At 50.1% G+C, this 25,626-nt stretch overlaps 11 protein-coding genes across 11 annotated transcripts; 3 read left to right on the top strand and 8 right to left on the bottom strand.

The window, feature by feature from the left end:
* Window positions 1-178: 178 nt before the first annotated feature.
* LTR84_012794 (uncharacterized protein) lies at window positions 179-2,101 on the top strand (the record flags this gene model as incomplete). The annotated part of the gene is made up of 2 exons (XM_064856311.1): window positions 179-1,056; window positions 1,153-2,101. The coding sequence occupies 2 exons, from the start codon at window positions 179-181 to the stop codon at window positions 2,099-2,101; spliced, it is 1,827 nt and encodes a 608-aa protein (XP_064708211.1).
* Window positions 2,102-2,570: 469 nt separating this feature from the next.
* Window positions 2,571-4,258, bottom strand: LTR84_012793 (uncharacterized protein; the record flags this gene model as incomplete). Its single annotated transcript, XM_064856310.1, has 2 exons — window positions 2,571-3,961; window positions 4,015-4,258. The coding sequence occupies 2 exons, from the start codon at window positions 4,256-4,258 to the stop codon at window positions 2,571-2,573; spliced, it is 1,635 nt and encodes a 544-aa protein (XP_064708210.1).
* A 553-nt stretch (window positions 4,259-4,811) lies between these two features.
* On the bottom strand, window positions 4,812-5,697 carry LTR84_012792 (uncharacterized protein; the record flags this gene model as incomplete). The annotated part of the gene is made up of 2 exons (XM_064856309.1): window positions 4,812-5,103; window positions 5,159-5,697. 2 exons carry the CDS (start codon window positions 5,695-5,697, stop codon window positions 4,812-4,814), a joined length of 831 nt encoding a protein of 276 aa, XP_064708209.1.
* A 1,122-nt stretch (window positions 5,698-6,819) lies between these two features.
* LTR84_012791 (uncharacterized protein) lies at window positions 6,820-8,425 on the bottom strand (the record flags this gene model as incomplete). The annotated part of the gene is made up of 3 exons (XM_064856308.1): window positions 6,820-8,060; window positions 8,116-8,265; window positions 8,329-8,425. The coding sequence occupies 3 exons, from the start codon at window positions 8,423-8,425 to the stop codon at window positions 6,820-6,822; spliced, it is 1,488 nt and encodes a 495-aa protein (XP_064708208.1).
* Window positions 8,426-10,093: 1,668 nt separating this feature from the next.
* On the bottom strand, window positions 10,094-12,085 carry LTR84_012790 (uncharacterized protein; the record flags this gene model as incomplete). Its single annotated transcript, XM_064856307.1, has 4 exons — window positions 10,094-10,474; window positions 10,533-10,570; window positions 10,638-11,033; window positions 11,101-12,085. 4 exons carry the CDS (start codon window positions 12,083-12,085, stop codon window positions 10,094-10,096), a joined length of 1,800 nt encoding a protein of 599 aa, XP_064708207.1.
* A 1,365-nt stretch (window positions 12,086-13,450) lies between these two features.
* On the bottom strand, window positions 13,451-15,025 carry LTR84_012789 (uncharacterized protein; the record flags this gene model as incomplete). The annotated part of the gene is made up of 1 exon (XM_064856306.1): window positions 13,451-15,025. The coding sequence occupies one exon, from the start codon at window positions 15,023-15,025 to the stop codon at window positions 13,451-13,453; it is 1,575 nt and encodes a 524-aa protein (XP_064708206.1).
* Window positions 15,026-15,609: 584 nt separating this feature from the next.
* Window positions 15,610-16,390, top strand: LTR84_012788 (uncharacterized protein; the record flags this gene model as incomplete). Its single annotated transcript, XM_064856305.1, has 2 exons — window positions 15,610-15,988; window positions 16,044-16,390. 2 exons carry the CDS (start codon window positions 15,610-15,612, stop codon window positions 16,388-16,390), a joined length of 726 nt encoding a protein of 241 aa, XP_064708205.1.
* A 702-nt stretch (window positions 16,391-17,092) lies between these two features.
* Window positions 17,093-19,008, bottom strand: LTR84_012787 (uncharacterized protein; the record flags this gene model as incomplete). Its single annotated transcript, XM_064856304.1, has 2 exons — window positions 17,093-18,684; window positions 18,744-19,008. 2 exons carry the CDS (start codon window positions 19,006-19,008, stop codon window positions 17,093-17,095), a joined length of 1,857 nt encoding a protein of 618 aa, XP_064708204.1.
* A 765-nt stretch (window positions 19,009-19,773) lies between these two features.
* Window positions 19,774-21,648, bottom strand: LTR84_012786 (uncharacterized protein; the record flags this gene model as incomplete). The annotated part of the gene is made up of 3 exons (XM_064856303.1): window positions 19,774-19,898; window positions 19,972-21,463; window positions 21,532-21,648. 3 exons carry the CDS (start codon window positions 21,646-21,648, stop codon window positions 19,774-19,776), a joined length of 1,734 nt encoding a protein of 577 aa, XP_064708203.1.
* A 496-nt stretch (window positions 21,649-22,144) lies between these two features.
* On the top strand, window positions 22,145-23,898 carry LTR84_012785 (uncharacterized protein; the record flags this gene model as incomplete). Its single annotated transcript, XM_064856302.1, has 2 exons — window positions 22,145-22,508; window positions 22,559-23,898. 2 exons carry the CDS (start codon window positions 22,145-22,147, stop codon window positions 23,896-23,898), a joined length of 1,704 nt encoding a protein of 567 aa, XP_064708202.1.
* A 126-nt stretch (window positions 23,899-24,024) lies between these two features.
* On the bottom strand, window positions 24,025-24,759 carry LTR84_012784 (uncharacterized protein; the record flags this gene model as incomplete). The annotated part of the gene is made up of 1 exon (XM_064856301.1): window positions 24,025-24,759. The coding sequence occupies one exon, from the start codon at window positions 24,757-24,759 to the stop codon at window positions 24,025-24,027; it is 735 nt and encodes a 244-aa protein (XP_064708201.1).
* Between the last annotated feature and the right edge of the window lie 867 nt (window positions 24,760-25,626).

Raw genomic sequence — 25,626 nt, 5'->3', positions numbered from 1 at the left:
GTTCCAACACTCGTTCCATCTGTGATGGAAATGCAGGCAGAATGAAAACCCGGTTGAGGTGAACATGCTTGATAGTTTCAAGATATAAATCCTGCATTCCCTTACAGCATGTCTTGCGACTTTTCCCCAATAACAAGACCGCGCATATTGTCAAGAAATCTTCTGTTTCTTCTTCAAAATGGTCAAAATCGCCATCTGTGGTGCCGGCATAGCAGGTCTGTCGACCTACCTCTTGTTGCAGAAGCACCTCAACGACCTAAGCTCGCAACCCTCAGCACATGAAATCACAATCTACGAAGCATACGATGTCGGTAAGCCAGCACCAAAGGCAAGTGACGAAAACAGCTCAACGAACGAGTCTACTCCCAGTCCACAGTCAATTGGCGGTGGCATCGGCATCTCCAAGAACGGGCTCAATGTCCTGTCACGGATGGAGCGCACAGATGATAAACCAGGCAGCAGCAGCAGCAGCAGCAGCACAGGCGTCAACTCCGGACTGATCAAAGAAATGACTCGCCGAGGCCATCCGATCGAGCGCTGGGAGATCAGCACGGCGCGAGGCTGGACGATCGTTGACGTGAACCTCGTTCCAAAGCACCTCCGAGACCCAAGTACTCAAAGCAATGGCAAGAAGTCATCCACCTCAGTCACAAAGGAAAAACCATACATGTACCACAGCGTGATGATAACGCGCAAAGCATGCTGGGAGATTCTGCGCGACCGGGTGATCGAGCAGTGGCCCGATGCGGTGGTGAAGAAACGAGTCTTGGAGATCTCGATCGGAGACTCTACGACTCCCAACGTGATAAGATTCGAGGACGGGACCGAAGAGACCGTAGACCTGGTCATCGGTGCCGATGGACTGAGGAGTGTCGTCAGGAAGGCAATGTTTGAGATCGACGACTCCAAGCTCCAGGCTAAGGATGACGATGGTGACTATGGAGCGAAATCGCAGCATAGCTGGGCTCAGGCTGTCCTCCGATGGTTCGGTCTCTCGCGTGCGCCAATCAACACTGCCAAATCCGCAAAACCGGACTATATAACTCCACATTACGAGTAAGTCTCCCTCTTGCATTCGACATATACAACCCCTTATCTTACATTCGCTTCTCATACCTGTCCAACGCTAACCAAAGCGGCACCGTCCAACAGAGGCCTCGTCGGCGTCGGCGGGCTCGTGCCGTCCTCCCTCCTAGAATCCACCGGCCACAAGCCAGGCACAATGTCCATCGTCTTCGGACCAAATGGATTCTTCGGGTATGGCTACTTGACCTCTGCTCCCGCCATTGAGCGCAGCGAAACGGAAGAAAACGCACCCAAACTCAACCCAGCCCTCATCCCAGCAACAATCCCTCCCGGCCCGATAGCAGGATGGTGGTCGACCTTCTCCAGCTCCACCCCCTACCCGTACAACGACACAGGGAGCACCACCCCACCGTCGACCAACAAACCAGGAATCTTCAACCGACCCTTAGCGATGCGATCTCTCCTCGCCCGGCACGCCCGATGGAAGAACCCCACGATCTCCGCAATCACAGCATACGTCGAGACATGCAACACGACAACCCTGCGCGTCGACGCCAGCTGCATGGGCCGGTGCGACTACCGGATCGTCGCGCCGGCGTCCGCCCCACCAGCAGACGCAGTGCCCCCACCCACCGCCGCGCTGGACGGCAGCTACCCGACGTGGACGACGCCGGAGCTGCCCTTCTGGACGGTGCGCGGGCGCGTCGCGCTCGTCGGCGATGCTGCACACGCGCTGCAGCCGTCGTCGGGCCAGGGCGCGTGCCAGGCACTCGAGGACGCAGAGGCTCTGGCCCTGTTGCTGCGGCATCACCTTGATCGCTGCGTTGCTGGTGCCGACGAGGTTGGTGCGCTGGCGAACGCGCTCGAGCAGTATGAAGCGCTGCGTATGCCCCGTGTCCATGCCATCTATGAACGGAGTCAGAGGATGAGTCGCATGAAGATGGAGATGGGTGTGCTCATGGAGTGGACCATGTATTTGATGATTTATGTCATGAGTAAGCATTTTGATTTTGTCGACCTGTTCTCCCTCCCTCCCTACCAGGATTGTTGGCTGATTTGGATTTTCTTACTGTAGCTTGGTTTCGTGATACTTATAATGATGTCTTGTTCGAGTATGATCTGCCGGCGGATGTGGAGAGGATCGTACGCGAAGCGGCAGGGAAATGATCGGGAGGTTTATGAGAACGTGACTTCCGGGAAATAAAACGGCAGACAAGACGTCGCAGCAAGTAGGTGCTGATTGATATCTGCTCTAAACCCCTCTGCTTGTCATTACGAAATCTGAAGACCCTTGGGTGGAATAAGACTCTTGTCTCTGAAATAAGCAGACTGCAGCTCATACAATCATCTTATGCCAGTTTCTGTATCCCGTGAAACCCCATTCTCTATCAGTCTTACCATCCCCTTCGCAGCTTACGTTTCGCCCGCTTGATCATTCCAAATCAGCTGTACAAGTGTCCTACAGGATGACCAGTTCCGAATCACGGCGGCTCAAAGATTCAGGCTGCCATTCTTCCATGGACTTCACATTTTGTTGCAGCAACCTACTGGGTATCGATCCCGTTGATTTGTTCGACTTCAAAATCCCCTTCCCAATCTGACCAATCGGCATCACTTTCATTGAGATCGATGATTTCTGCGTCAGTACATATTTCATATGAAGAGAAGTACCCTTTGTCCTCGTCATCAGTCTCGGACAGTGGTGATGGAAGCATTAATGCTCCATGACATGAGGGTGTTAATGAGTCAAATTTTTCGGGCGGGCTTTTCGTTTTCTCAATCTCTCCACCGGCCGAGGCATCTGATCGTTGGGTCTGCCGATGGTATTCAGATTCGATCGATAACTTTGGCCGTTCAAGAGGGAGTGCAACTTTTCTGATTTCTCGGTGACCATCGTTCGGAATAGAGTTGAAAGTCGCATCACAAGACCATCGCCTTCCAGGTGAGAGGGCAAGTTCCTTGGGAAATGTGCTAGCCAGCACTAGGTCTCTGCATGGAGCAGGAGGGGAAGTGAATGCCAATTTTAGTTCAATTCCTCGGAGTAGGGATCGTTTAGCCATTGCGTGCCATGGCTTTACAACGCTTGGGTTCCAAGCAGAAATGTTGCAAGGCTGATCTTGTGAGGAGATAGACAGTTTTGGAAAAATCACATCGTCATCGTTGGTCTTGACAGTGTGGTGGGAAGTTGGAGGCAGACTTCCATAAACATGACCCTTGTCGATGTCATTCTTTTCCATATAACATTGAAACCCGCCGGGCATGTGGAGTATATCAGACCCACCAGACCCACGACTAGTCTGGCCTCGATGTGCAGTCTGATTTGAATCTGTAGAACTTGATGCCCGTTGTGGCTTCTCGCGCTTGTGACCGAGGAAGGTCACGAAAGCATTGGTGGGGAGTGGTGAATAAATTCCTATTAATGGTGCTTGTGTGCTTGTATGGACATCGTCATGAGGGACATTGCGGTACGTGACAAAGTCCGGCTCCGGTACTGGTTGACCATGTGCAAGTTCAAAATCAGGAAGATCTGATGGGGTTTCAGTGTCCGGAGTACATGCTTTCGAGCTTGATCGATGATATAATAACGGACTAGGAATTCGGATATTGTCGAGGTAGAAACCGGAATTGAAGGTATCATCAGTGCCCGAACTGCTGACACCCGAGAACGATCCAGACATTCTGACAGTAGGGTCTGCCTCGGAAGCGAACACATCATCAGGGAAACCTGGAGCCATGTAATCGGTGTATGTATTCGTCAAAGGTCTTGCATCGAGTACGACATCCGATTTGTCAGGTACGGTAGAAGGTAGCGAGCAAGAATTTTGACGATAATCCTCCTTAGGCCACTCGGGCAGACTTTCGTCTCCGGAAGGGGTGTTTAGTAGGCTTGAAGGAAACTCCGAGCTATCTGGGTCAAGGATTGAGAACGGATTGACTGGGAGAAAGTATTAGCGTATGCAATGAGAGAGAAGGAAGTGCATGCAATACCACTTTGAACCACTGCACGCCCGATATGAACATCTGGGTCAATGTGATAGCCAAGGTCCTCACAATGATGGAAGCAATCGTCAAGATTCAATGCCTCTTGGTCTCGAAGTCTTCTCGTCCTGGATCGGGGGGTACGACGGGCGAGAGTTGGGTCTGGGTGAGCCATGTGTCGACCTCGAGCTTTTGAGAGCCGACTGTGACGAGCAACTCTGCGCTTGGCTGCTGCGCTGGAGAGGGAAGTCATGTTGGACTGAGGTTGATTTGCAATCTTGGGTTGATAATGATAGGTGATGAGCACAATATAGGATAGTGAATGATAGGTGATGTGAGGGAAGTTGTTGGGAATACCGTGGCAGAACTTGAGAATGAGTGGATTTCTTTCTGGTCGCATTATCGTTGATTGTGAATCAGAGGGAAGTCGCGCATCTCTTCATTGTGCTGGATGGCTTGAGGAAGCTGTGATGCCAAACAACCCATTGGGAAGGCGAGACCTGTCCAACAGGTAGCACCGATCGTAAGGCAATCTATGCAACTAGTGAAAAAGTATGGGTAGCCATAAATTGAAAGATTTGGTTCCAACAAGCAGCTGGCATAATGCTGATATTAATTTACATCTTCTTGATCCTGTTGACTTATAACATCGTTTCCCGGCTGCAGGCCTTGTGGCATACCGCAGATGATCATGATTCTTTATGACGTCTGCATCCCGCTGTTGATAACGACACTGTATATAAACCCATTAAATTCTTCATATCAACAAACATACCATATGAACATATAGGCCAACATGGATCACATTATACAACACCACCCGACTGGAGGGGAGCTTCATTGGCTTTCCGTTTGACCTTTTCCACGATAGTCTCATTTTCATGTTCGTGATCAAGGCCAAAGGCTGCCTCGTGGGACTTCCTCACGCCTCTCAAGGCCCAGAAGTTGTATATGGCGAAGAGGAATCCAGCGATGCCCACACATGAGCCTGTCACTATCGCAGTGATTTTGGCCGTCACGCTCCAGACACCTTTCTGTGCTGTGTAGACATTGACGAGGGTGGTAATTAGACCAGCCACCGAGTTCAGAGTAACGGGCCTGGAGATCGAGGTCAGTACAGTGGATCGAAACAATGAGACCAACTGACACTCACAGAAAGACCCTGTTGATGAGCCAAACATAGTTATGCCGCCATCGAAACCACATCCACAGACAGCCAAGGGTACCCACCGCACAGAACCCAACGGAAAGATAGAGCAGTCCAATATTCGCTATCGAATGGACGATGTCATGTGCAATATCATCCTTGTTACTATTGGCGTTCTGGAAAGCTTGAGAATTCTTGAACGAGGTGAAGGTACCAGGTACGACGAGAAATCCAGCGAGGATGACCCATGTGAATAGACTGGCAAGGATGTTGTGTATCCGTGGGATTTCGTCAAGGTGCAACAACATCTCCATGTAACGTGTCTGCACCGAGGGCACCCTGGTCAACGGTGGTTTCGATGTCAAGGTATCAGATCGACCTAAGAAGGAGCTTTTGGTTGTGTTCTTCCGGTGCAGTGATGCGGAACTTTTCACTTTGCCTGCTGCGGCACCTGCGGCTTTCATTGTCGACCTGGCACCATCGGCATAGATAGTGGGTAGCGATGGTCCTGCCGCACCAGGACTTGCGCGCCTTTTGTCAAACATGATGAGCGTGTCAATAGTGGTTGCTGACTTGCAATATCAAGTATCTGTGGTGGTATATACTAGCCTGCTGGGCAACCAAGAGCCAAGGTGGATTTTATCACAGCAGATCCAGGTATATAGATAGGGTATATAGGAACTTAATTGCGAAAAAGCCAACAGGACGACTTATCTGGGATAAAAAAACTTACGAAGAAAAAACGGCCAGCGCAACGTGGCAGCCATGGTACATAAAAAAGAACCCTCGATATTACCCGCGACTTAGGGTAATATTGGGCATGTCAAGAAGACTGATTGAAGCGAGCAAACAGGAAGAGACATCCAGCTCGATCGCCAGGGAGTGCGAAACCTGATGAGCGCCTCTTGAGATGAGAAGTAGTACTGCAGTGGTACTGCAGCGTGACGCAGTGGGAGGCAGTGCAGAGCCAATTGTGTCAAGAGGGACGTTGAGAAGGGCTGCATTGACTTCGGATGGCTTCCTGCTCGCTCAGCGGATCGACATGCTTTAACAGGTACCAACGTTGGCAACAAGTCGCTTAGCGATAGGGCAAGTGGTTGGTGATGGCCGACAGCTGAGAAGAAGAGCTGTGAAACTGGTTTTGACCCTGGGCGCGTAGCTTTTAGTCGCACTAACCAAGTCTCTAAGCGGTAGTAAGAGGACGCTAACGTCAGCCACTAATGTTGCCACCCACGTGCTGAGAACTTCAAATTCCCCCAAAACTTGGTCGCTGGAACATGATAAGTGAACGAAATAGTGCTAAGCCATTCAAATGGATCAAAAACTCCAACCTGCATTATTTTGCGATGCTTCGATGTCCCCAGTTGGTCTAAATATCCACGGGATTATACTCATACAAATATCCACCCAATAACACACAACCTGACGCCATTCTCATGTCATTGGCATGTCATTTCTATCGTCAAGGACCTCATCAAAACAACAATGAAGCATAGGTATCGACCCTTGAAATGTGACCCCTTCTATGGCGCTGAAAAACCCTCTTGTCGCGCCACCAATGATGTGCTCCGTGAAACCAAATGTCTCTCGTTTCGAAAATAGTAAAGTGTTGTGGATGAATTGGGCGCCTTCAAGCGGCCATTGACTGGCAAGTAGGCCGAGGCACCTTAGATGAGTTCTTCTGTGTCCGTGACTGTAATTTCCACCACGTTTCTTGGTTGCTGCTGGGCTGAGCTCTCGAGACAGGGGAACATGGACTTGACGACAGTGCTCTCGTGCCTGTCTCGAGGCACAAACCACAGCTGAACAACTCCCACAAGTGCAAGCGCACCAGCTCCCCACCACGCAAGGCCTGTAAAACCAATCTTGGTCCCCCATCCGTACAACAGTCCCGCAACCGGAGGTGCGATCGTTCTGCAAGCCGCGCCGGCTGAAGCTGCGAGTCCGTTAATGCGACCAAGACAAGAATCAGAAGGACTTGCTTGCTTGATCAAAATCAGAAGAACGGGATACAAAAGAATTGAAAGCATATTTCGCACTGTTAAGCAGAAGTATATGCCTGGAAAGAGCAGATTCTGTGGCAAAATAGCCAAGTACGGCACAATGAAATAAGCGACTGGATGGAGGATGATGGTCCAGACGAATAGCCGCCAGATGCCAAACCAGTCGGCGGCAAGAGGGAAGATGATAGCTTGCACAAAAAGCGCAATGAACCCGTTGACAGCCATGATGATGCCCACAGTCTGGATTCCCAGACCTAACCCGCCAGGAATATCGACTGGGCTAGAGGCAAGGATAGAGATGTCATCCACAGATTTGTCTTGGAAGAAGATGGGAAGAAGATGGTCATAGCACATCGAGTGACATGTGAAGAGGCCCAGAGAAACCGTCAACATGACAATCTTCTTGGTTAGCCATTTTTCGGATGTCTTCTCGGAGAGGGATGGAGGTCTCGAACTCCCATCGGCAAGAATCTGCCATTGATCATGTCTTTGTAGGTCAACCTCATTAAACGTGCCATATGAGTCTTGTCTCAAATCGATACCGGGATCGGCATTGGCGCCCGCGGCAACTATCATGGGTGTTTGTTCAGTAATGTCGTGGTAGACATTGGGGTCAGCCCCTTGACAAAGATCTGGATGGGTTTCTTGGAGGAGAAGTGCGCCTGCAATGATGGACACAAGCATAAGGGCAGCACAGACAAGGTTTGGTAGTAGGAAAGGATATGAGGCGAAGAGCCCGTGACGAGAAAAGAAATCAGGATATGACTTGACGGGGTTGGCAAGCATACCACCAATCGCTGGCCCAATGATTGTACCGATTGACCAAACGAAGGGCATGACTGCGTATGCTTTCGGCTCATGATCTGGATTCTTGACCAATTCGCCTACCATGGTTTGGATGACACCTGGAATAAGCATTAGCCCGCCGGATCACTGGATGTGGTGTGGTTAAAGCCTTACCGATGTTGCCATTTAGTGCACCTCCAATCACCCTGGCTATCAGAGCCATGGTGAAGCTTGTGGAAAATCCAACCATCAACAGGGACAGCATTGTTCCAAAGCAGCCAAAGAGGAGAATGGGCTTACGTCCAATGCGATCAGACAGACCACCTGTTTGCAAAATCGGTTAGATGATGTCATCCTTCCAAAAAATGGCTCTGGTGAGCAACATACCCCAGAACATGCTAAAGGCGGCCTCGGATATGGAATAGGAGGCTATCAAGATGCCGGCGTAAAATGACGCATCATCCATCCCAAAGTCCTTGGTCATGAGCCAGGCATATGGAAGGATAGCCGTCAAGGCAATGGGTTCTGCGAGGCGACATATTGCTGTGGTTGTAGGTTAGCGAGTTGTTGAGGGTCTGAAGTTGTTATTGCAGGTTGCATTTACCTAGGATGAAGAATTGTAGAGTTGGGAAGCCGTCGGGGGCAAGTAGAGGAGTCTTTGGCTGTGTAAGTTTCATTTCTCAAGAAACACCAGTCTCTTACGACCTGTCTTCCTACTTGAAGCCTGTTTTGAAACCCCAAACTAGACAGTCAGTCGACGCAAGTGCAAGGTCGACTGGCGGTGTAGTGCGTGGACTAGGTATCAGAAACTAATTTTTGAGATGGCGAACGAAATTTCAATGCTGGTGATGTCAAGTAAAGGAGTGGGAATAGACAGGAGAGTTGAAAATGAAGTGTAAGAGGGAAAGAGCAAAGGAAGAACATGAAGGCAGGTGAACTCGAAGTGGGCTTCGGTCCAAGGTTTGCCGAGATCAGCATCAAATTCTGAGGCCGTCATGTGAGGGAAGGCTCAGGCTGTTGGAGTGAGTGGATAAAGCATTACAATCTGCACTATCAAGTAATACATATAACCACCGTTACATGCAACCTCAATCCACGCATTTTGTAGGCCGAACTTGAAGGGCCACTGCAAAACAATCCGGCAGTGGCAATGGATGGAAAACTGGACATGGACTTGGAGGCAGTTGAAGGCAGTCCCCCTCACCGCCCGGAAGACCGCAGGCGGTGAGTCGAAATCATGATATCATTGGCATACCGCTCAAATTGACTCCACGTTATCTTCCCCAAATCCTGCAGAACGATTCGATCGGAAGTGAACTTGATATCTTATCCCTGTTAATTCAAGTCTTGGCGTGCTGCTATCTACGGCAAGGAACCTTAGCGCATGTTAATCTTCCGATTTCCCAACTTCTCTCGATTCTCGACTTCGAATTCCTCCAGACGTTACACGACTCACTCCTTTTCAATCATGTCACACCACGAGCTGACCTTTCACACCGCACCACTCACGTTCATTATGTGGTAGGGCCTGGGGATAATGGAGTCAAAGTCGTAGTGTCCCGATGTTCACAAGCAATGACCGGTAAAGTAGACGTGAGCATTCCAAGACACTGCAAGTGATGCAACCAAGTAGGAAATGGTCGGCGAGCATCCAGAACCCGTATCACCAATATCACAAGAAGGTTTCGCAGCGTACAATACTCACGAGTCTTAACACACGCGCTCCGACATGAGGAACAAGGCCTGTAGACGCATATCCGAATCCGGCATGTTGCAGTCGCATTGTGACAGTCTCTCAGGGTCTTGCAGAAACACGAGGGTCTTTTGTTCTGCACTACGCACCTGCGATGGTAATGTCATGGTAGCCTCAGGGCCCAGGCTGTGCTCAAGTCAAAGACTCCGTCCGCTTAGCGCAAACCTGCTCATATAAAACCGGCAGAAATATCGTGACATTCGAGTGTCTTGGGAGGGGCTCGTCAACCGCGTCCGACGGCATGGCCGATCATGTGACGATTCTATTTTTCGCCAGTCAAGTATTGACGGACCATAAGTAGCAATGTTGAGCATCGACTCTGTCTACTTCTAATTATCACGAGCCGAGAGATACGAAGGCTGAATGAACATCAAAGAGGGAAAATAAGAGGCTTGTTCCTCAAGCGAGCAGCCGAGTCAACTCTGCATCATCCGTGTCACCGTACATAGCCCAGAACATCATCCCCTCCATTCCACGACTTTTGGCAAATTTCTTCTTCAAACCAATGCTGTGTGGATCGTCATAAGAGATGATCTGCGGTTCGTCGGTCGAGTTGCCATCAGTGAAGACATAGGGGGTTTGCGTCGAATCGTCGAACCCATACGTCCATCCTGGACCAGCGCCATAACTACCGTCGGCTTGTTGGACGACTACCTTCTGTGATTTAAGATTCCTCCACTTCCAGAATCCCGACGTGCTGTCGGGGCCCTCATCACTGTCGCCTGACGATTTTCCGTCCTCCACTGGACTGTAGAGTCCTGTGGTGTTTGGGTCGCTGTCCTACAATCGACGAGTTAGCACCCGATGGATTCACCAGTCACGATGAACATGAACTCACGTCTGTCAGGTAGTATCCGTAGCCATAGAAAGGAACGCCTGGGTAGATCGGATTAGTCAGAGAATTTCCACTTATCAAGGCAGTGCGACATATCCGCGTACTTACCATAGACAAGTTTACTCATGGGAAAGCCTGCATCATGCCAGGCTTGAACGCCATCGGCGCCGAAGTCCTGACCATCAGGGATGTCGGAAGGGGATTCGCCGTGGTACTCCAGGGCTGCGTTCGAACCTGCCGTGTCGTCGTCCGGAGGGTTCCACAGGTCATAGGACATCAGATAAATCCGGTCGAATAGTGGGATGAAAGGAGTCATGTCGACGTTCTCAAGCGTCCCATCTGTTGGACTCTTGGCTTTGCGGAAAAGATTCATCGATACAGCAGCCGACAGTTCTGCCACAGGTAGGGCTGCTCGCAAAGCCTTCAGCATCTGCAAATAACCGTTTGCGTCGGTAAAAGGCCTTTCAATGGGGGCATCAGTCAATTTCCCGACATGTTCCCAATCTATTTGTAGATAATCTTGTCAGTTTATGGACAGAAAGCGGTTAGATTGGAATCATTGGAGGTTTACCGATGTCAACTCCTGCGAGATCAAACTCGGACACAACGTCCTTTACTGATTCCACAAATGCACTGATAGACTGGTTGGTCTGAACCATGTCGGAAAAATATTTCCCACCGTCGCCAGCACCTCCAATGCTCAAGATCAATCTGACGCCGTGTGCTTGTGCTTGTTCACTCAGATAGCGAAGCAGTGCTTGATGCGAACCCAGGCTAATGGAATAGTTGTTCGCTGCACCACCCACGCTGGCAAACGCGAAACATAGATGTGTGAGGTACTTCCAAGGAATCTTCTCTGCTGGAAAGATGTTGGTGTTTCCTGCGCCAAAGTATGCAGTCACAGTGTGGTCCGGCCAATCATCCGGGGTTGGGGTAGGCTGTGGTGACCTGGAGCTGCTTGAACGTGTTGAGGAGGTGGTGGAAGTGGAGAAGGCCCTGGTGCTGGTGACAGTGTTCTTCTCAGATGACCAGGAGGGCGGAGGCGGTTGCAAGCTTGACTTGGGTTTGGACTGTCCGGAACCAACTGCCTGTCCTAAATCCTCTGGCTGCCCTGCCTCATGCTGGGGTGCCTCAGGTCTTGACCAAGGCCAACGCCATCCAGGCCGTTCGGAGTTCGCCTGCGGCCCGTCCTCGTTCTCGTCATTTCCATCCCAGTGTTTCAACCACGGCGGGAGTCCTGCGTTTAACGCTGGATTGGATTGGTCCTCGGGCTGTGTTCCAGAATCGAACCCTTTCGTACCAGAAGTGCCTGCGGTATCCGATCCAGGCCAGCCACTCCAATCCGTGGGTACAGGAAAGTATTGAGTATAACTCTCTGTCCGTACTATCGTGGAATAGACCGTTGAGATCACCGGAAAGGTAACGGTCACGACTGACGATGGTGCGTCGAGCATACAGTGGTCAATATCATTGCCACGTTCTTGCTGATCGACATTGGAATTTGGACGGCTTTCCCCGGGAATAGCCAATAGGGGCAAGAATAGAAATGACCACATCTTTCCAAGACTATCACCGTGAATGGTTCGAAGTCCCGGCGTACGAGCATGGTAGTGTTATTCGGCTGTGGACCTTCCATTATTTATATCGACATCGACATTCCAGATGAGCACACTTGAAGTAGAAGCGTCCGCAAAACATATTGCGTCTGTGCATCTTCCGTGATGCTTAGAGCAAGCCTCTCAAAAATAACGCATCTGTCAGAAGCTTCAGTTGTGATCAGAGCAGCGTTGAGGGGAAACTCTTCCTGCTACTCCGACTCCCGACTCCTTATGGCCGTTTAGGAGGAATCGACTCAATCCCACCCCTAATCGACTCTAGGTACTCACACACCAAACATAGATATAGAGGTACAACGATTCAATTGTATATCTTTACACGGCGCGTAGGATCACGCGTTAGAATCAGGTGTACCTTTAGCCTTTACCTAGGTATTTATAGAATTACTTGGCAGAGCCAGAGTTCAAATCCGGCTCCAAGGAGTCGGCGTACCGATTCCTAGAAGAGTCTTCACTCAACACTCGGTCAGAGTTCACAAACACTGACACGCTTAAAATTGGAGCCAGCATCCCAAAGGAGAATACCAATCATGGAAATTACTTAATCAAACGTCGTCGTTAACTTTATTCTGGACGACGGTAGAAGCTGGTGAGCGATGCGTGCTCTGGAAAGCCGAACTGGCGCCATGTCACAAGCTACCTCACGTCACATTCAGAATAAATCTTATGTGAACGCCAAACGGTACGAACGGTCCGTCCTGACAAGGACTTGAAATGGTGAGTTCAAGGGTCTGAGGTTGGTTGTCAACGTTTTTGAGTGACACCTGCCAACTCGGTGACGTTCTTCGTTATCTTCCTGAGCTTGTAAGGGATGTATCCGCGTGGCTGACTACGAGTAAATGCCTCCCAAACCTATTCTCTTGTACTGGCGCCCGGGCCTTTTCGGGACGTTGAGCTCACCTGGACCCTGAGGACTCCCCTGTATCCACCTCCATGGTCTTACTATTCTATGAGTGTTGATATGGGAATTTGTTTTCTGTAGAACCGAAGCATATCACGTACAATAAGAGATACACCCTGCCTCTTATCCTTAAATTATTCGTCTCTTGGTGACGTCCCATCATAAGAAGAACGACGCCTTTAAGCCCGACTTCAAAGTACTGGCTTCTTGCAAGACGGTAAGTATCTCTGGGGCAGATGAGTGGCTTTCGTCAATAAAGCGCGGTCTGCCATGGTGTGAAGATTTCGCTCATTCGTGGGACCTAAATCTGCACGGGGTAAAGTCTCCGCTTTGCTTGCGATATCCGCATGTCTGAGTCGCGCTATTGCACAGGGAAGACAAGTTAGGGCTCCATGCCTGGTCTTTCATTGTGCCTTTGCCTTCTCCAAATCATCTGTCGCGGTTCCTTCACTTACAGTCTGCAGTTGCTTCTTTGGCAGACCCAGTTGGATCTCACCCCTGAGCACCTTGATCATAGTCATCGCTTGATCTTGGCTTGCAGACGTATTTTTCCCAAAATCGTAAACCAAATTCTCCAACGCCAACGCAGCCACAAACAACCAGGCATCACCGGCCTTGATTCCCTTCCACCATCGGTGCTTGACTCCGACCTTCCATAGGGAGTCGACACTCGTTCGTGCCGTATATAACGAGGTCATATGACCAGATGCAGTTCGATCAGCTAGCTGGAAAAGACCACCAAGCAACCCACCGAAGAAGAAACGGAACTGAGGGATAAATGCCCGAGGCAGTATGATCTGGAACAAACAGATACTGGCCCAAGCCATGCCGATGGAGCCTGTGATTGCGAAACTTGACCTCAGAACCGACTCTGACAGGCGATTGAGTGCTGCAAGAGGCGCCTTCATGATTTTCTTTAATTTCATGAGTGAGAAGGCACCATAGTAAAGAGCGTAGAAGCGTGCGATTTGTGGAAAAGATATCAAAATGTGTCGAAGAAAAGCTAAGAAGCATGATGGATCGGAGGGATGAATCAACGCGCATGATAGGTTTGATATTGCTGGATGTGCGCTGGATGTAATGGTCGATATAACTGGGTTTATGCCGGTAGGAAGCGTGTTTGAGACCCCTGGATGTAGAATAGGCGAGATAAATACTGGCCATCTCAGTTGAGCCATTTTTGCTAGAGCATCGACAATTTCATTTGCTTTTGGCCACCGCACTTTTGAAGAGAGACTTAAGGGACGCCTTTGAATATACTCTGGTGTATAGCCCAGAATGAACGATCCGTACGCCTCGGGAAAGCAATCTCGGTCGAAAACGAATGCATGTAGCAATTGACCTTGGGAGACTGCAAAAAGAATCCAGCTTCCAACCCAAGAAGGCTTATTCTTCACAAAGCTTGTGTTTTCAATGGCTTTATAACCAACTTCCAACGCACGGCAAGCGATGTATATCGCTATTGTCACTCTCAGTTGATCAGCTGGGCATAATCCGAGCGCAAATCCTGACAAACTCGCTCCAATGGCTGGGGCCAATTTGGAGGTGAGTACAGCATAGATCCTCGGATATCGCTCTTGAATGTGTCGGACTTTCTCATGCTGCAGCTGCACTCTCAGACGGTAGAAAAGGCGGTATAAAGTGGCATGGAAAAACAGTAATGATGAAAGTGAGAGTGCCACTTTCATGGGTGATGCTACCAGGGGCTTTCGTGCTCTTGTAGCTGTTGGTGATTGGCGGGAAGATAGTCGTCCCAGAACTGCCTCTGCCGCCTTTAGTGAGCCTAAGCTCAATACGAAGGCTCTTGAAGCCGTGCGAAATGCTGCTGCAGTATGATTGTCTTGCTGCGACGTGACTGTCGATCCGAGCACATTGTCGCTGGTCTCCTTGGTGGGAGTGGGAGACGAGATGATTTTCCTCAGGACCTCATACTCTCGTTCGTTGAGCACATAACGCACAGGGAGACTTGCTACCGCCATGGCGACAGGAATGGACCAGGTGAAAGCTTTGGTTAAAGGGTAATAAGCGTGACACCGAAACCGGTTGCTTCGTGGTACCGAATCAGGTAAGAGTTTCTGCTCAAGCAATACGCTATTTAGCAGGACGCCATTGACGGTGATTATCGCGTTGGAATCCAATTGAGCTCTCACGCTCTGAGAAGCGAGATGATGGAACAATCTTCGTGATTATCACCACCAAGGTTAGAGGTAGGAAGAATGATGAAGAGAACAGTGGTATGGAAGTAGATCCAAGGAGAGGTTGCCTTAGAAGCCGATTCAACCTCGGTTGCACGTGCTGCGGCTACTTACTAGATCGAATCTCCCAAGGTGCCAGTGGGCATACATAGCCTAAAACCAAGCTTTGCGGGGAGCTCCGGAGAATTGACTCTATACTCCACAGTACTCAGGATTACGGTCACGCACCACTTCTCAATTCAACCACATTTACGAGGATGTGCAAGGCCGACACCAACATCCGTTCACTCACATCACCAACTAGAATCCCCAAAGATCGGAGGAGGGATCCTCGAAATCCCTCTGGACTGACTCCATCTCACCTCACAATGCGGCCCTCCATATCACCATACCTCCCCCTAGGCCTACTCCTCCTCTTCTCACTCCTGAACCTTACCAGCGCCGCCAAATCCACCGCCATCTCATTCTGCAAATGCATATGCTTCAATAACAGCACGATCATTGCACTCAACCCTCCAAACTCCAAGAGTTCCTCACACCGTTTCGAAGTCCGCTCTTCTGACCACCACTCCCTCGAAGGCACCTCACCGGCCCGCAGCCCCCGAGAAGCCCAAGAAGAAGAAAAAGCCCCGTCAAAACCGCACCACAAACTCAGCTGCGCCGACTGCACACGCGCATTCTGTCTGGACTATAACCTACCGATATGCAAGGACGCGAAGGACGAAGACGTCTTCACGACCTGTTTCCGTAAGAAACCTAATTCCCTTCCGCACAAGACACGGGACATACTAATCCCCCGCAGAACGAGACTCGCTCAAAGATGAAACCGTCGTGGTGATTTTCATCATCGCAACTGCGGGGCTACTGGCATGGGCGCTGGTGAAGCCATGGGTCGAGCGAGTCCGGCAGCGGAACGAGCGACGAGAGTTCCCGCCACTGGTTGGGTCACAGGGGAATTCGAATCGGGCAGCGGGCCACGATGCCACGTCGCCACGGAATCAGGGTTCGAGTCGTGGTGGCGCGAGCAGTAGTGTGCGCGGTGGTGGACGTGGAGGTGTTGGGAGAAGTGCTACGGATGCGAGGTTCTTGGACGCCGATGAAGATGCGGTAGATATAGGGTCGGGCAGCGCATTAGGGGCTGCGCGGTGACTTTGCATTTCTCTAGATTTCAAATGAGATGGAAAAGTTTTGGGAACGCTGCAAATGGGATGAATTTTCCTGGTGTTGAAACACGTGTCTCTGGAATCGATGTCAGATGCCGAATTAGTAGGTATCTGGGTATCATGCCACGTTCATAATCACCATGCCGCATCAAGGTAGGGTTTACGTGATACACTTGAGTCAATCACCACCAGAATACTCTTCTTTCCATTGACATTTTCGCATTTTGGGGGTTTGGGTATCTCGTTCATCTGATTTCTCATGGAATCATTTCCTCGTTCACGTGCCTGACGAGCATACATTAGAGTCAAGGTTACTCTCGCTCAAAATATTCCTCACATCTCCATGTTGGACATTTGTTGAAGCTCAATCGAATATTCGACCGTTGTTGATTTTCCTGTTCCGTAGCCAAGCGCCGTCGCCGTTAACATCACCCACGGCAAAAAATGAACTTGTACATTAACCCTGGACACCGGTGCATTCTGACTCCTCACCACCAATCGTTTTCCAGCCCAAGTTCCATGTCCATGCAATGATGCACCTTAATCGATCGATCCATTTGATGTCCAAGGCGCTTTGTTCCCGAAAAAGTCAACCCATGATGCACACGCTCCGCAACCCATGATTCGCCTGCTGAAGTGCATAAGAAGAAAGTAATCCGGCTTTGTGATTTTGAAAAGTGGCAACACTTTATTTGGAGGAAGGCAGGAGGAAACCGACACGCTTCTCGGAAAGTCTGCCGTTTTCGAAAATCTCTTGGTGTCCAACAACATCCCATTTGGCAGAGGTAGCCATTCTCTCGGCGTTGGAAGCGTGTTGGGCATTCAGAACCCTCTCACGACGTGCCTCACGCTCTTTAACAACCTCCGTCATGACTCTGTTGGCATGTTCTGGACCTTGTCGCTGCAAAAAGGTGTTGAAACGGTGAAGATTCTCGAAATCCAGACTGAGGATGATATTAGTCGCAAGAGTCTCTCGGGGTGTGAAGCGAGTGGTAGAGAAGCCTGATTGAGGGGACGAAGGTGAGACGCCAGCAGAAGAGGGCATAGATCCAAAAACCATAGAAGACAATGCCGGATTAGTTCGTGGACGGTGATCATCGACTGGGGGGAGTCGAGAAGAGAGCAAGGTTGAGGTGGCATTTTTATCAATTTTGAATCTAGCCACATCCAGACGTCCCACGAGGAAATGAAGGACTGCCCGAATAATAGAGCTGCTCAGAACAAAATAGTCGGTTCCAGTCATGTGCTTGCTATTGGACGAAATCTCCGACTTGGTAATCTCATCTGCGGCTTTATAGGCTGGCTCAAGGAGATCCCAATCAAGGTAGTCCGATAATAAACCTTCGGCACGCTCAGTGATTGTGTCGAGACCCAGTTCGACTCCTGCAATCCAATACGACAAAATATACTCCAGGTTGTTCAACCTAGTTGCCTGAGGATCAACAGCAGGGGGTTGCTGCAGAAAGAAATCTTTAGCGATGATAGCATCTGAGTACAGGAATCGTAGTGCAGATTCGAAGGCATGCGAAGAAACATGTCTCGGAGGGTAGAGATCAATGATGTTGGATCCGTATGACGACTGACGTATTACCAAGCGTCGCAAGCGATGGCTACGAAGCAAAAGGATTGAGTGCGCGTATGTTGGGAAAGACTGGGCCTTGTTGCCAGGAATATGAACTTGAATGATCCAATCGGCATTCTCCTTGGATGCTGCAACATGGAGGAAATACTCATTGAGCGATGGCAAAGTGTTGATTCTCGGCGAAGATGTCGGGATTGTCATTCCTTGATTGTGCATTACCGCGCCACCATAACGATGAAATCCGTTGTATTCACTCTGATCAGAGGTTACCAATGCTTGATTGGTAGGTTGGCTAACTTGCGGCATGGCACTTGGCACTTGAATCGAAGCTTTATCCTCAGTTTCAGCAGCCACAGAAGTAGCGGAGGATGGTGCCAATGGTTGCGGCTCATCTTCAACGATAGCACTGGTGGATCTTGAGCGGTCGATATGATCGTAAGGAGATTCCAGACGATTCTCCATATCAGGTTCGGGCTCGGGTACTTTAACGGGGGCCATCTGAGCTGTATCCACGGATGTTTCCGCTGCAGAAGTCACTGTTCCTTCTGGAGATGGTTGGTTATGGACTTCTTGACTGGCTTCTAGTTCGGCTTGCTCAATAACCACCTCTTTGTCATGATCGAGGGGATAGTTTGGCACTCCTGCGGCAAGTTCCTGGGTGGCGGGGGTAGAGACAGATGGAGTGCTGGCTTGGGAGGCTAAAATAGAACAATGAGTCAGTAGAGATTCTCGGCAGTATCGAATAAAAGAGGCTCACCAGTAGAGGCAGATACAGCTTTTTCTTCAACGGAGTCGGGATTGCTGGAAATATCTTTCTCGGTGCCAACTTCTGAAGAGAGCTCGTTTATTGCTGTCTCGCCCACTGAACTCGGGGTGTCTCTAGTCTCGCCAGCGCCGTCAGTCTGTTCAGAGGTCGACTCGGCCTTTTTACCACCTCGTGCTCTGAACAAACGGGAGGGATCAGGGAGGACAGGGAGGACATTAGGACGAGCCTTTTGAGAGTTGTGTAGCTTGGGAGCCATTGTGAATGAAAGGATGTGTTAACAGAGCAGAAGAGCGGAGATCGACTCGAACCATGGAGAAGAGACACCGGACAATGCCCAACTCTACGCACCAGTGAGAGAATTAAACAACGAAGGAGAGATATCAGATGGATCTCTGTATCTTTGTTATCCACTGCAGTGAAGGTTGTGGCTGTTGACCTGCAGCGGTGCTCTTTTCGTGGGGTAGTAGTCTCAATGGGTCTGGCAGGTGAGCCTGAGATTGAAGTTCAAGTGACAAGATTCGTCCTGAACTTTCGGGCCAAAAGCTACCAGTCGTGATTCGGAGTCTTTTTCTTCCCCGCACCGCCAGGGTAGAACACGTGTTCGGAAAATCCCCTCCGGTGTCGGCATCGGAATTACAAGAGGCCGGACGGCCAAGACAACGAAGGACCAAAAATGCCAAGCCATAGCTGCTGCTGCTGTTGACTTGGAACATGGAATGCAGAGACAACCTGAGTCAAGAATAATCAAACAACAGGTGCAACTCTAAGATGTTATTCAAAGGACTAAGGATGAAGAGGAATGAAGAGGTAAGTATATGAGGAGAGAATTTTCATATAATTTGGGTCTGAACCCCTGACATCACCAGCCTTGCTCCTGAGCCTTGCTATTGACTCCCTGAACAGGGATGCACGACCTTGTGCAGAAATTCATCCTAGGTATATCGCGCCGACTCTACCTGGGTAAACAAAGCCCATCTATCTCACATGCAACACATCACCATACGCCACAGCTGCTTGTATATCAGGATCCTGAAAACCGGGGAATCTCCATGGTGTCGTGGCTCGCGGAACTCAAAGTTTGCACCTCTACTGGAGCGTCAATCTGTTGGTTAAACTCTTCCTTTGGGTCAATGACGAAATATGCCACTGCAAAAGCCCACACCGAAGCCCATTAGCCTAGTTATTGCAAAAGAACCACCCTCAGAAAGGTATAACTTACATACAATGCCAACCGCACCAAAACATGCGGCAACTATCCAAACATGGCGAAAAGCAGCAGAGTATGCCTCGAGGACCGCATGACCGCCAGCTGCAATGATCGATTTCGAGATGCCCGGGACCCTGGATATGCCTGTTGTGTCGTGGGTCACAAGAGCAGTGATCAGTGGCTTCAGCGACGACGCAGGCAAGCCCAATGGCAGCACTGCTTCCGAGACTCTTCGACTCAAGTTGCTTGAAAGGGTGTGAGTAAAAACGGCTTTGTATACTGCAAGCCCAACCGCGCCACCCAAATTCCGCATTGTCACCAGCAGCCCAGTAGCTGTAGCTATCATCGAGGGAGGAGTTGCAAATTGCGCCACAGAAATCAACACCAACACGCAGACTCCAAGTGCAAATCCAAATATCATAATGTATCCCCAAACCTCGCGATTAGATCCAGGTCTAGTTGTTGCCATGAGGACATTGAAAAGAGTCAAAAAGACAAAGCTGAGAAGAAGGGGAGCACGGAGACTCCGCCTCTTTGAACAGTACCACCCAGCAATGCCGGCAGATCCACATCCAACCAAGAAAGATACACTGATCCGGAGAGCCCCGAGCAGAGAATCAGCCGTGTACAGTACACCAACTTGATACGGATAGTAGTATGTTCCGGTGAAGAAAACAAGTCCTTCCACGAATATACAGCCAACCGCAAGAGCGAAGTTGCGGCTCTGCATAAAAAGTTTATGGTGGAATATTCCATCCCTTTTGTATTTGGTCTCGTAAATGATGAGGCCTGTACTAATAGTGATACCGATGAGGAAGGTGGCCAGCACATGGGCATTGGTCCAGGGGTAGGGGTTTTGCGACCAGATCAAACTCATGCAGAAAAGAATCAATCCTGTCGATAAGAGGGCGTAGCCCATCCAGTCCAGGGCTTTCATTTTTTCTCTTCGATTAAGAGTTGTTTGTAGCTCTCGAGGGGGCGGATTATAAAACAAGGCACATGCGAGAGCAGACGCGATGTACAAACCCGCTGCGATATACCAGTAAACTCGAAAGCCTCCCACGTGTCCTTTTCGAGTAACTGCGGCCCCAAGAAGGAGTCCAAACACAGCTCCCAACACACCAATGATATTAGAGCTTGCCTGAGCCACAGGCCTTAGCCGTCGTGGGAGGACCTCCGATGGTATGGCAATCACGAGAGGTTGGGCTCCAAATGAAGCAGCTGCAATAACCCCCCCAGCTATCGCCATAGTCATGGAGTTTGCGCGGGACGTTATGACGCATCCAATACCGCCCAAGCTCGTCAGGCCAACAAGAAACCACTTGCGACCCCATAAGTCTGCAGCTTGGCTGATGGGAGAACTGAGAACGACAGCGAGAATAGGCACGGAGCTTGAGATCCATGAGGATTTATCGGTACCTCCAACAACGGCAGCAATGTCTCGAGCATGGGAACCTGCCCCGACCAAGTACATCAGCTGTGCAAAATAAACAGAGCAGACGCTCTATAAGCGGGTACCGTGGTCAGTCTCTCATCATACTCCTCTTTGTTCTCCTGGGGCTCAGGACTTACAGTGACAACGATAATTGTCTTGGCGTGGATGACAGGAGCAGCTCTCAAATCAGGATCGGAAGGCTCAAGCAAGTCCGCATGCTGCACCTGCGTCGTCGATGGTTTCTCGGACTCCATAAGCACTGGGAATTTATTTTCATGGATCTGATGGGATGTGGATAAGTGAATCTCGAGGACGACTACACTTGCGAAATATATGATTCTATGGCGATCCTCATACCGGCAGCCGAGACCCGAGGACAAACACAGCGAGAAATAGTGATGATGCAAAATCTATGAAGTGGGCCAAGGTCTTCTGCACAGAACATTCCTAGGGGTCTCCAAAGCTCCTTGGATGATTGGCTTTGACCACAACACATATCCAGAAGGCTCTCAGCCATGGCAAGAAACATTGCAACCTCGTTTTGTCGTGGCCCTCTAAATCAAAAATCCGAGGACCGACGGCTTCACAAACGTGCTAGAACCAGGGTAACTGCACAGTTCTGAGGCCACAAATTAATTACATGATACTTTGGAGTAAGGAGTCTCTCATCTGGTATTTTTATGGAAGCTTTACGGTGATAATTGTGGTAAGGAAGGTGGCTGAACCATCATCTAATACCATCACAGTATAATGACGGAGCAACGAAAGGAGATTATCGATCCTGAAACCTTCGACCGGTGTGATTTCCTGCCATGCCACGAAGGTCCGAACGTCCTTCCACACGACTTGCTGTTCCATTCCTTATATGATTTGGCACTCAGGCAGAACACCATTATCATCAAGGACAAAAATACCGGACTATGTGCGTCTCATCAGCAATTCATCGGAGACATCCTTGCTCTCCGAAGCAAGTTGCGTGCAGAACTTGACCCGAGCACTTTAACGGATCTGCAGCACGAACGTGAAATATGCCTCTTGATATGCGCTGAAGGCTATGAATTCGCAGTGTCTTTCTTTGCCGTTCAAGCTCTTGGTGGTATTGCTGTGCCCTGCAGTCAGTCTACTTAAGGAACCTTGACAGATTCACGCTGATCGATGATCCAGGTCCACACATTACCCTCAAGGAGGTGAACCATAATGCTGATACAGTGCGAGCGAAAGCCATCATAACGAGCATCAAATCGTTGCAACTTGCACAAGACCTCGAAGAGCAATTCAAGTCTCGGACAAAGTCATTCAAGGTTGTGTGCTCCACACCAGTTTTGATCTCTCCTCTTCTGGATCTAAGCTCTGTCACCATCAATTCAGGGAGAACACCAGACCAGAACAAACCTGCACTGGTGATTTTCACCTCTGGCTCAACAGGGCCGCCAAAGGGAGTTGCCATAAGGAGGTACAATCTTTACGCTTTAGCAAGATATTTCGTCAACAACCTGAAAATAAATCAAGAAACCACAATCGTTCAGTTTCTGCCTACTCATCACGCGACGGGACTTCTCTTCAATACGCTCCCTGCACTTATCGGTGGCGGATGCGTTGAGTTCAGCCAGGGAGGCTTCGATGCAGCTAAAGTCTGGGAAAGGTTTCGGGAAGGTGGCTTACCATCGTTCTCGGCACTTCCGACCGTCTACGTTCGTCTTTTGAGGTACTGGGAAACGGTCTTATCCAAGCTCCCCCAAGGACAAAGCGAGAGCTACCGAGTGGCCGTCTCGACCATTGGCAGTTTCCATTCATCAACCTCTGCACTCTCGCGTGAGGTGGGCGTCAGATGGAGAGAATTGACTGGCAAAGCTATCACTGAGAGATATGGAGGTTCGGAGGTAGGAGGCGTCTATTCCAATGTTGTGGGTGAGCTGGTTGTCCCAGGATCAGTTGGAAAGAAGATACGAATGACAGAGTCAAAACTGTCTGGTGGAGACCATGGGGAGATATTGGCCCGTAGCCCCTTCGTGTTCATGAAATATATGTACGACCCAGAGGCAACCAGAAGAGCGTTTGACCAAGACGGTTTCTATCTGACTGGTGACATCGCTCGGCAAGAGGGAGACCTGTACTTCATCGAAGGTCGTTCCGCAGTCGACATTATCAAGTCTGGGGGCTATAAGATCTCCGCCCTGGATATCGAAGAAGAGATCCGAAGTCATCCCCAGGTGTCTGAGGTAGCTGTGGTTGGTGTCGACGACGACGAGTTTGGACAACGAATTGCTGCGGCTGTGGTTCTTCATGCCTCGGCCGAAAACCTGACTCTAACTGAACTTCGCAAGTGGCTTGGAACACGCCTTTCCAACTATAAGTTGCCGACGATGCTTCGGGTCGTCCCTGAGCTTCCCAAAACACCGACATTCAAGGTGCGGAAGCTGTTGATTAAGAAAGACCTGTTCGAGATAGCGCACCCTGACATCCAAATGTGGTCAGGATCGAAGAGGAAGGCGGCAAGGCTATGATGATATTGGCCAATTTGGCGAGCAAGCTGGCAGCATCAAAAGAGAACACTAAGTCGAAACAGCTATGTAGGCATCCATGATTCTGCCGGTATCTAGATAGGTAGACAGTCCGAAGCGGATTCTCCGTCATATTTTGGCCTTCGGTGGTGCATGGGGCCTCTTTCCATGAACGTAACTAACTCTCCTAAACCTTTCTAGTGCGTCACCCCATAGCTCATTCCTAAGGAGGCTATACACGCCCATAGCAGCACGAGGAGCATGTATCTGAGCAAGTCGTATCGCTGCCGCATGCATCTCATCCGGCGGAGCGATCTCATCCACAATTCCGGCCTCCAATGCCTCCACACCAGTGAATCGATATGCCTCGAGTAACACCCTCCGCGCCACCTGAGGCCGCAATTTCAACCTGGCAAGCGCCCCGATTCCGTCAAAATGCAGACCGAGATTGACTGGTGGCATGCACCAGAAGCCGCGTTCGGAGTTCATAACTCTGTAATCGCATGATAGTGACAATGGACCGGCACCGCCAAACGTGTGTCCCGTCAGCAAGGCGATGGTAGGGAGTGGGTAGTCGAGGAGAGTGGCTACCAATGGATAGAATCCGTCGGTGCTGGCAAATGGGTTCTGCCTACTCTCCTCCATGTCAACGCCTGTACACCAGAACTTCGTGTCGGAGCCCTGGAGAATCACGCATCCTGGCTTGCCAGGTCCTATTTCCCTCTCAATGAAGCGCAAAGCTGAGATCAATGCCTGCGCAAATGTAACGGTGATGCGGTTTTCGGGCGGTTTCCGCATCGTAATCGTATATACCACAGAATCCGAGGAGGAAACAGTCAAATGCTCGAAGGCTAGGGGAGACATTTCGATGTGATAATCTGGAGCTCACACGTCCAGGAACGGAGGCGATCGAATTACCAAGAAGAAGCTTTCCACGAGGCTATGGCCAAGAAGCCAATAATCGGCACATCAGGCCGTTTGCGCAGAACCGTGGCGATATTTGGGGTACCATGTGGTGCGACAACTATTCATGACCCAGGTCTACAAGTGAACTGGATGGGTAATGGGCCAGATGGCACCCTCCTGGCACCTCGGTATCGGTCTGTCGGTTACCGGTTGTCGGTCCCAGACCACACGCGTGGTTGGCAAACCCCAGGGTCTAGGGACTCTTCGCTACACCTACTCAGACTCCCTACGAGTATTCGGGTTAAACGGTCTCAGTCGCAGCTATGCCGGAGATCTGTGGGAGGAGATACAAGGGATTGGAGGGAGGGGTGGTGGTGAGTGCCCACGATTTACTGGACGGAATGCCGGCTCAAATTGTCGGACGAAGATTAGGCCTGAGATATTGGCGAGGCCGCCAATGCCAACCAGGTAGTTGAGCATCCAGCTGGCTGGGTACTAATCGGTACCTACGCCCGTCCAAAATACTGAGTTGGATATCTTACATCTGGCTACTTCCAAACTAGCAATCACAATGACTACAACGCACTGTTGGCGACAGCGTAATTAGCCAATACTACATTCTGGATCTACACACAAAGCCTATTACGATACCCAGTATTCGTTGAAAAGATCCGTGACTTAGAGAGTTCAGCTCATTAACCGTCGACCACCCCTGTCTTGTGTGAACTAGTTACGCCGCCTAGCGCTAGCGGACGGGTGGTCATCACCTCCACTCCATATATCGTTGGAAGGCGGGGACCCGAGCTGTGGGGTCCTTGCTAGGTG

The sequence above is a fragment of the Exophiala bonariae genome, assembly GCF_035927105.1.
Source record: "Exophiala bonariae strain CCFEE 5792 chromosome Unknown scaffold_8, whole genome shotgun sequence".
Classification (NCBI taxonomy): Eukaryota; Fungi; Ascomycota; class Eurotiomycetes; order Chaetothyriales; family Herpotrichiellaceae; genus Exophiala; species Exophiala bonariae.
The sequence above is the reverse complement of the archived record's forward strand: the minus strand, read 5'-3'. Positions and strand labels throughout refer to the sequence as shown.